This window comes from Brachypodium distachyon, chromosome 3 (genome assembly GCF_000005505.3).
Source record: "Brachypodium distachyon strain Bd21 chromosome 3, Brachypodium_distachyon_v3.0, whole genome shotgun sequence".
Taxonomy (NCBI): domain Eukaryota; kingdom Viridiplantae; phylum Streptophyta; class Magnoliopsida; order Poales; family Poaceae; genus Brachypodium; species Brachypodium distachyon.
Window position 1 is genome coordinate 56,631,435 of NC_016133.3, and position 10,268 is coordinate 56,641,702.

At 47.1% G+C, this 10,268-nt stretch overlaps 1 protein-coding gene and 1 long non-coding RNA gene across 2 annotated transcripts; both read left to right on the forward strand.

Moving 5' to 3' along the window:
* Nucleotides 1-179: 179 nt before the first annotated feature.
* Nucleotides 180-4,286, forward strand: LOC106866512. Its single transcript, XR_001406884.2, has 3 exons — nucleotides 180-428; nucleotides 3,735-3,877; nucleotides 3,958-4,286. It is a non-coding gene; the product is annotated as an uncharacterized LOC106866512 (long non-coding RNA).
* A 3,498-nt stretch (nucleotides 4,287-7,784) lies between these two features.
* On the forward strand, nucleotides 7,785-10,247 carry LOC100844578 (serine/threonine-protein kinase RIPK). The gene is made up of 3 exons (XM_003570470.4): nucleotides 7,785-8,435; nucleotides 8,522-8,658; nucleotides 9,373-10,247. Exons 1-3 carry the CDS (start codon nucleotides 7,904-7,906, stop codon nucleotides 9,982-9,984), a joined length of 1,281 nt encoding a protein of 426 aa, XP_003570518.1. The 5' UTR covers nucleotides 7,785-7,903; the 3' UTR covers nucleotides 9,985-10,247.
* Nucleotides 10,248-10,268: the final 21 nt, after the last annotated feature.

A 10,268-nucleotide genomic window follows, 5' to 3' on the forward strand; every position in this document is an offset into this window, starting at 1 on the left:
GAGGAGCGAAGCCTGAACCGGAGAAGAGAGGCTGGAGAGGCTGCGGAGTGGGGCCGTCATGGATGGGCCACGTTTTGGGCCTCCACGTATTGGGCTGGAGTGCTGGACTCACATTAGCCCGGTAGGAGTAACACACACGCGAAAAGGTGTCACAAGTCATTTTGTCTCCCCCTCAAAAAAAAAAAAAGTCATTTTGTCTCGGTTCAAGACGGAGTTGCCGTCGGCTCCCGAGAACACCACGAAGCCACAGTCCCACACAAATCGCCTGATCGCCCCACCGGTTCCCCGGCCCCCGGGGCGACGAGCCCAGGAGGATGGCTTCGCTGCTGCTCAGATCCGCTCGTCGCTCGGTTCCGCTGCTTCCGCACTCGTTCCCTCGGAACCCACCGCACTCGTTCCTCGCCAATGGTTTTCTGGAGCCAAAAAAGGTACGTACGGAGCAACTCCCCCCCCCCCCCCCCTTCCTAGGGTTTCTGTTGATGTGATTCGACTGGCATCGGAGCTGGTAATAAGGATTAAGGGGCTACGGCTTCTAGTTCATGAATACATATGCGTTGGGCCCAAGTTACAGGATGTAAATGTGGCAGTTTAAAACCATATAACTCTTGAAAGGACTGCCAAAATAGTCGAGCAAAAGTGCATTTAACCAGCACATGGAAAACTGTTTCCTCTTCACATTTACAGTCCATGCAAACATTCTGAGTGTCTATGTGTCGTCTTGCTAAATTTACCCCAACTGGCAAAAAATCATTTATAACTCTCCACCAGAAAGTTTTAATTTTTGGTGTGACTTTCAATTTCCACAGTTTTTGCCAGGTGGGATTATTATCACAAGAGGAAATATTTGCAATGTTATTTTTAACAATTTCATCCAATCTGGCCTGACCTGCAAGTAAATGGTAAGCAGATTTAACTGTATACATACCGCGCTTTTCTGCACTCCAGGCCCAAAGATCTTCTCGCAGCTTCCCTAGGGGAATTTTTCGCACCGCCTTTTCATCCATCGGTAACAGATTATCATGCAAAGCTTGGCTATTCCATGTTAGGCCATCTGAAGAAATAAGATCACACACCTTTTCTGCTTTTGCCTCTGGTTTTCTATAGATTGGCCTAAAACCTGGAGCTTCAGGAATCCACTTGTCATCCCATATACTAGTGGAAGTGCCATTACCAATTCTTCTAATTAACCCTGCACGTAATACTTCCCTTCCTCTTAAAATTGCTTGCCAAGTGTGAGAGCTACCTCTTTTCTTTTTTGCTGTCAACAAACTGCCTTCATGAAAATATTTGCCTTTAAGAGTTCTTGCGCATAAGGAATCTGGTCTGGTAATTAATCTCCATCCTTGCTTCCCGAGCATGCCCAAGTTAAACAAGTGGAGATCTTTGAATCCCATTCCTCCTCCCTTCTTAGCATGGGCAATTTCTGACCATTCCTCCAATGCATCTTTTTCTTATCTTCATCTCCTCCCCACCAAAATCTAGAAATGGACGAAGTCATCTTCTTGCAAGTTGTTTTCGACAACTTGAAACAGCTCATGGAATATGTGGGACTGATTGAGCAACAACTTTTATGAGTATTTCCCTTCCCGCTGCACTAAGCTTTCTCTCGCACCAGTCCCCCACCAGATTGTTTATTTGCGTGCTTAATTTTTCAAAAGCCTTGGTACTTGACTGCCCTAGAGCTGTCGGTAGTCCTAGGTACCTCTCCTCTAGGGCCTCTTTATCTATGTTCAGCACTTGAGTTACTTCCTTCTTGCTTTCTTGGCAATTTTTACTGAAGAAAATTGCTGTTTTGTACGGTTTACTAGTTGCCCGGATCCTCTATTATAGACATCTAGAATGTCATTCAATCTGGCTGCTCCTCTGCCTGAAGCCTGTGTAAAAATTATGCAATCGTCAGCAAATAGAAGATGGGAAATCCAAGGGGCATGGATTCCCACCCGGACTCCCTTAGCAAGGTACTGAGGACCAAAATACTTTAGGAGGCTTGAAAAACCTTCAGCGCATAATAAGAAAAGATACAGAGAAATTGGGTCACCCTGTCTAATGCCTCTGGAAGGGCAAAAAAATTCAGATAAGTTCCCATTCACCTTTACCGAGAAGCTCACCTACTCCACACAATTCATCACTAGGGAAACCCACTCTTCCGCGAAACCCAATTTCCTCATGATGCTTCTCAGATATGACCATTCCACCCGGTCATAAGCCTTTGCCATATCCAGCTTGACTGCACAGTCTGCTACCGTCCCCTTTTTCTTCTTCAAATAATGTATACATTCGTACGCCGTGAGGATGTTATCAGTTATCAACCGACCAGGAACAAAAGCACTTTGCTCCTCCGAATTTACCTCATCAAGCACCATTCTAAGTCTGTTAGCCAACACTTTAGAACACAATTTATATAGCACATTACAGAGTGCTATGGGCCTATATTGAGCCATCTCCGGGCATACTTGACCTCCTGGATGAGGACCAGGATGGTTTTGTTGATGTCCCTTGGCAGCTCGCCTCCTCAATATATTCTTCAATATATTCCAGTGTCTCTGAAAAAACCCAGCAGTAAAGCCGTCCGGCCCTGGGGCTTTATTTGGCTTCATCATGAAAAGCGCTTTTTCCACCTCCGTCGGGCTGAAAGGTCTACATAATATTTGATTCATATCATCCGTGACTTTAGAAGGTACAAAGCGAATCACCTCATCCGGATTTACATTATGTTTGGTTGAGAACAGCTTCACATAAAAATTAACCGCTTCGTTCTCAATGTCCCTTTGAGAGCTACAGATCCTCTTCTGTTTTGAGCATAGTTATCCTATTTTGGCATGCTCTTTCCTTACATCTCGCATGGAAGAAAGATGTATTTCTATCTCCTTCCATTAGCCACTGCACTCGCGAGAGTTGTCTCATCATTACTTCTTCGCGGGCCAACAATTCTGAGATCCGCTTTAACAGGACTTTTTCCTCTATAGTGGTCCCGCTCCGCCAGTTCATGCTTCGAACCTCCTCCAACCGTGCTCTGAGTTTTTTAAGTTGGCCCCTCACTGAACCAAATACTTCATGACTCCATTTTTGAAGAGAACCTTGTATTGCCTGAAGTGAGTTCACGGCATCTACAAGTCTTCTTCCACCGCCAAACCAATTTTCATTGATTAAGGTTTCATAAGAAGGATCCCTTGTCCACATATCCTCGTACCTAAATAGATGGTTGGAGATGTTTTCATTTTCTTTTTTATCTCCTCTGATTGATGGTTGGAGACCTCAATCAGTAATGCACAGTGGTCCGAGTCACATGTTTGTACATGATTTACATTTGTGAAAGCAAAAACAGTCTAGAAAATTCTCATCTGCTAGTCCCCTATCAAGTCGGACCTTGACATTCCTATCTCCTGTTTGCTTGTTATCCCAAGTATAAGGTAAACCATTGAAGCCCAGATCCACCAAGGGTTCGCCGTAATCGCCCCGAATCGATTCACCAAGGGCGAGCACACAACAGCAACCCACGCCGCCACCGGTGGTCTTCAGGTTCTCATCTAGGCAAGGGAAGACATTTTCAATTAGCTTGTCAAGATCAGCGTCTTACCCAGCACATGGGACATGGCACACAAATTTCTTGAGGCAGACATATGTTACTTTCCTCGTCTAATATTATTCATATATTATGTTTGCGATAGGATGGCTTGCGACTTAATTATAAATAAAATACATGATTAAGTTAATTATTTTCACTTGGTATGCAGCTCTTTAGCTCAAAAACCAATGTGGGACAAAGCAAGAGCATCGGGGACGGCAGAACTTGCCGATGCACCGACAGCCAGGAAATGCGTTCTCTGCAAGACAATGTTCGTCGCTTGGAACTTTCAATTGAAGAAACTGAGAAGTGGTAGGGAAACAATTCGTATTGTCGATATGGCCGCATGTTTAGCTTCCTATTAATCAGTGTGGTTTGTTTTAACCCTGCAGGATGAAGAAATGAGAGAAGATCATGATCTGTCTCACCGCTCCCCTGGCTGCCTCCCTCGTTTGGTTGATGGTTCCAGACCAGAAAGACCATGGCGACCAAGCTGAGGTGAAAACTTCTGCTTAGGAGTTTCCGAAAAGAGAATTGACGTAGCAGTACTCGTTCAGTTGCAGTAAAACAGTCCTAAGGCTAAGGCGACGAAGAAGAGTTGTCCTAAAATATAACCACTGCTTGGTCCGGAATTATGTACATGTCGTTTTCTTGATATGGGACATGCTCCACTAGGATTATTACGTGGCCGTCTCATCATCACTTGATTTGGTTGAGACAACATGGCTCTCTCGACATCGTTATCGTCTAGATCCAAACATCACTAGGACTTCCAATTAGCTAACGACGTCTCATCATCACTGATCAGCGACGTCGCTCATGTCATGCTAACATCCAAACATGATCGGCGTTTTTCCTCCATGCGAATATGCTGTACGTGAGCGCGTGCGTGACTGAACTTCCCTGCTGATCGCGATCGGCAACACGTACAGTAATTCCCCTTGAGGAAATTAACGGCAGATCGAGCAACGCAGTTGGCATTCAACAGTGCTCCTACACGTAGGCACGCGCCTTCCACGCGTGGTTCGTCGGGTGCGTTAATTTCGATTCGCTTTCACGTGCGTCAAAATTACTCGTGTGGAACGGTCAGATCACTGACCTAGCTAGCTATAGCTCGCTGCTCGTGGCTGGCTCATGTAAAACAAAGAGTACTCCGCTAGTGTTAATTAAGTTGTTTTTAAAAAAATTAAGTTGTTTTAAAAAAGTGTTAATTAAGTTAGATTTGGACTAGATAGGGAGTGCTTAAATTTTGGAGACGTTAACTTTCCGGCGCCAGCGCCAAAAGACGTGTATGAATCGCTCCACGTTAGGAATGTCCTGACTTGTTTCGACGAAAGTAGTAGTAGTAAAAAAAATAGACAAAATGATCCCTTCGGGGACATTCGATAAGAAACAGGAAAAATGTACTCCCTACGTTCTTAAATACTTGTCGTGGTTTAGTGTAATCCTTCCGTTCCTATACCTGTCGTGGTTTAGTGCAATCCCTCCGTTCCTAAATACTTGTCGTGCAAATTTGCATTGCACTAAAATCATGACAAGTATTTAGGAACGGATGGAATAAAAAAGTATTAAGTCAAACCTATTTGAATTTTGACCAAGTGTATGTATACTATGAATACATCATGATGAAAACTAATATAAAGTCGTACTAGATGTTGGTATATTTTTCCATAGGATGTGACTAATTTCAATTGTCTGATTTTTAAGCAAAGGGTTTTAAATCTAAGTTGACGAATCAGATTCGTTGGATTAAGATCTGAGGGTCATCCCCGCTCTCTCCTCTCCCACGTGATATCGATCGCTGGATTAAGTGAAAAATGGTCGAGCACGTCAACTGGTCTCGAACTAAAAATCAGTCAACTTCTCAATAGCAAAACCGTTTTTTTATAAATTTGGCGAAAGTTTTAAAACATACTTATGACAAAGCTAAAACATATATGTGCGGAAGAACAGTAGACAAAATGGTATTCCTCCGTTCCATAATTCTTGTCTCAAATTTGCCCAAAAATGGATGTATCTATTCCTAAAAAATGTCTAGATACATGTAATATTTCGACAAGAATTATGGACGGGGAGTATATTTTTCTACTCCGTATTAATTTTTAACGACGTTGCGTGCATGCATATGCGCCGAAGAACAGCAGTCATCGTCGTACCATATATGTGTTGAACTTGGCAGCCAAAAGACGTGTGTGAATCGCTCTTAGAATGTCCTGATCGACTTAAGCGTACGTTTCGACGAAAGTAGCGAATAGAGAAATTATGTTCTCAGCTCATTTGTATCTGTGATAAAATTAGGACGCTTTTTTTTTTTTGACCGCTTAGTATAGACGGACGGAGGAAGTAGACAAAGTGTTAATACATACAGCGTGTCAGCTTAAGTTCTTCGAGACCCCGTCGCGAGGTATAAGGGCCGGTTTTGCACGTCATTCCGGAGAGATCCAGTTCTTGGTCAATCGCCGAAAATGTTTCCAGTTTGGCAAAGCTAGCACAGCTGTTGACGATTCTGCCAGATATATACGGAAATATACGGCGAGCAACGCCCATGATCAGAAAAAACCAAAAGGAATAAAAATATACGAAGCTGTAGCTAGGGGGAACGAACGTCAATGCTTCTCGATCCTAGGGAAAAGAACACGTGTATGTTAAACAACCTCGTAGGTACCGGCGGCAGTTAAACAAGACAAATGAAACATATATAGCTTTCTGGTCAATGATTAGTTCTCTCTATCAGAATGAAAAAAACCAAGCTAGGCACGTTCAAAACGTCGAAAAGACTGCAAAAATTCTAGGAAGTTCTGTGCATGCATGCATGAGAATATGAGAATACCTACGGACGAAGCAGAGGTGAATTTTGATTTGACAAAGACGGGCAGCAAGCAGTTTGCGGTTGTTGCATTGCATCGGGAGTCAAATAGTCAATACGTACGTGGTCGCCCACAGGATTTGAGTCATTTGAGAAGTCGCATCTACGTAGGCGCGTAAATCTCCCTCGTTGGCTTGGCTGCTTGAGAAAGGGTCCAATTAAGGGCACGTGCGTGCGTAAGCGTCGTCCTCTGTAGCAAAGAACTCCATCATCTGATTTAGGACAAAGCTAAAGCTAGCACGCAAGAACGTTCTTTCTCTCCGACAGCACGCATGCCAGGCAGAGGAAGTTTCTGCTAGCTCTTCTTTGGCTGCCAAGCAGAGACAAGAGCAGCTAGCTAGTGTTCTCTTTCTGCTTCTGCAGCGTTCGTCCTTTTGGCATGTGGTCAGGGAAACACGCGCGACTTGGTCAAGGCCCTGGTCAATTAATTAACCATCGTGTCATCTGCAACCCGAGATTATGGATTAACAAGGGTCGCTGCAGGAAGTTAGTTGACTGTTGTTCGGTTGTTCCCGTGCACGCGCCGCTGCCTCCGTGATGGAAAAATATATAATACGAAAGCTTGCTCTCGTTTCAGGATCCAATTATGTGCATCTCAAAAGCATAACCTTAATTAGTGTCTTTGTAATCTTCTGGTTCGATTCAAACTGATCAACCATCTTTTAGTTCGCAATAATTGACACGACCTATTGACCTGCATGTTCTTATTAATTAAACATCTGTGAAGACACTAGTGCTCCAACGATAAGATTATAACGAACAAAATCGTCAGTTTCTGGTGGTGCAAAGTCACTTTCGCCTCCTCCTTTTTAAAAAAATTAAAAATGGAAGGAAAAAAAAAGATCCCCATAAAAGTACGAACTGGTCTTGTCAAGGAAACTTGGTAGGATGGACAGTGGGGCGTCGCCGTCTACTTCCTGTGACCATGAATCCAGACGCTGATGCAAAAGCCAGCGTAACAAAACACCCGGCCGCCTTCCAAAAGCGAGATACCCCCGAGAGAGTTCCCACCTCAAATCAAACGCTAACAGTGGTGGCCATAGAAAGTTAAAAAAAAAACTTTCGCGCCCCTCGTTTCAGAAAAAAGAAGGAGGAAATTTGGTACGGGAGGGATAAACAAGTCCCACTCACCTTTAACCAAACCGCCCAAATTAAACAGCACCAACTCACAAAGAAAAAGAAAAAGCCATCGTCGTCATGCACTAGCTCGCTCCATCAGCGTATCGTCGTCACCCGCGCAATCCACACAGCTCTCTAGTCTCTACCCGCCGCGTTGCTCCAGTCCGGGTCAAATCACCAAAAAACCGTCCATTTCATACGCGCGCGCCTCCGTTATATAACCCCCCCTGCCCACGCCCCACAACCCTTCGTGTCAACCCTTACCCACCCCCCATCCTCTTCCTCCTCTGATTCCTTCCAAACTCCAAAGAAACAACAAGAACTCAAAGTAATCCTCTCAAAGAAGCAGAGCCATGAGAGCGCTCCTGTTCAGCTGCTTCGCGCCCCGTGCCGACGACTCCCCGGAGCAAGACTCGAAAACACCAACAACTCCGGCAGCAGCAACGACGACGAAGAAGAAGTCGGTGCGGCGCCTGCGGAGCGCGACGGGGCGGCTGCGTTCGCTATCCCTGGACGACCTGTCCCGGACGCTGGCCTCATCGGGGCTCCACGCGTTCACGGTCTCCGAGCTCCGGGCGGCCACGCGGGGGTTCTCCGGGTCGAGCGTGATCGGGGAAGGCGGGTTCGGGCCGGTGTACAAGGGCTTCATCGACGACCGGATCCTGCCCGGGTCCGGGCTCGAGCCGCAGCAGGTGGCCGTCAAGTGCCTCGACGCCGAGGGGCCGCAGGGCCACCGCGAGTGGCTCGCCGAGGTCGTCTACCTCGGCATGCAGCTCCGCCACCCGCACCTCGTGAAGCTCGTGGGTTACTGCTGCCAGGACCATCACCGGATCCTGGTCTACGAGTACATGGCCCGCGGCAGCCTCGAGCACCACCTCTTCAAGAGTAAGCACATATCATCTTTAGTTTTTCGTTTCTTGATGAGCGATTCTGACTGACTGGCATGGGGATTATGTGTGTTTTGTGTGCAGATCTGCTGTCGAGTTTGCCGTGGGCGACGAGGCTGAAGATCGCGGTGGGGGCGGCAAAGGGGCTGGCGTTCCTGCACGAGGCGGAGACGCCCGTCATCTACCGGGACTTCAAGGCCTCCAACATCCTGCTCGAGTCGGTCAGTACCTTATTTACCCTCCTATGAACTGAACCCAAATCGTAAATCGTAATCGTATTTCTTGATCTCTTCGTATGCACGACTAGTTCCACGCCCATGTGACCCCGTATCGTATCGTTAGTCCACGCCAGGAAGGCGGGGACTAGTTGGTACAGGCCAGCACGTTTTAAACGAAACTAGCTAGCTAATACTAGTTGGCAAATCTCCGTCGGTTTGTCATACAATATTTGTGTTGGAGACTACTTGGCAGGTCCCGGACCAAATCTTTGCAGTGGTAGTACGTAATGGCGACCAACTAACCACTGGTAGAAATTAACAAGTCCGGGATATAGTTAACCAAACGAAGAAGAATCAGCAGCACCAGCATTAAAATATCTGAGTTTGTTTATGCCTCTCCTACCGAATCAGACAAGGATATGTCGCTGTTATTCGTAAGCAGATGAGACACGCACACCACCAGCTGCCACAACGTAGATGATAATAACTTCGGAGAGAGCTGGCCAACATAGTCGCCGCCTGTCCAAATCACTGGCGCAATCAACCAAAGCACCTTGCTTGAGACTCCAGATAACCACGCAGAAATGGAAACTCAAATCAAACAGTTCGGCACACACACATTAAAAAAAAAAACTTGTGCACGCACGTCACGATGAACACGCGGGACACGAAATCATCACCTTGCTAAATGCTAACGGGTATTTGATAATAATGCAGGACTACACGGCGAAGCTGTCGGACTTCGGGCTGGCGAAGGAGGGGCCCCAAGGGGACGACACGCACGTGAGCACACGGGTGATGGGCACGCACGGGTACGCGGCGCCGGAGTACATCCTGACGGGCCACCTGACGTCGAGGAGCGACGTGTACAGCTACGGGGTGGTGCTGCTGGAGCTGCTGACGGGGCGGCAGAGCGTGGACAGGCGGCGCCGGGGCCGGGAGCAGAACCTGGTGGACTGGGCCAGGCCTTACCTTCGCAGGCCGGACAAGCTGCACCGCGTCATGGACCCGGGCCTGGAAGGGAGCTACTCCGACAGTGCCGCCGCCAAGGCTGCCATGGTCGCTTACACTTGCCTTCACAGCGTGCCCAAGTCAAGGCCCAGGATGAGGGAGGTTGTTGAGCTGCTCGAGCCGTTGTTGGAGATGCGTGGTGATGTGCCGGCCGGGACTTTCGTTTACACCGCGCAGCCGTCGGTGAAGAAGGTCCAGGCGCCGGCCGTTGTTGTCGTTGTTGGCGATGACAAGGCTGATGGTGGCGGTGATAGGTGCGTGCTGCCCAGGGGCGCCGGCGGTGAACCGCCGAGGCAGAGCAGGGACAGAGGGGCGTGATCTATCCGCGGTGCGTGCTTGTGATTATTTTTTGTGTGTGCAAAGACAAGTTGGTGGAAGTGTATATAGTGGCGAAGGAGGGAGTGTAAATCTGTTATTTGGTTCTTTTTCTTGGTGGTGATGGTATGCCTGATCCCAAGATCGAAATGTGCTCCGAGTTTTTCCCAAGGAGAAAATTAAACGGCGTTGATTTGCCGTCGAGAATTGGTACGCCAATCTAGTAACTTCAACTTCGATAAATAGTGCGGACCTTTATTTTGGCACGTACCCCTCGTCTCAAGGTT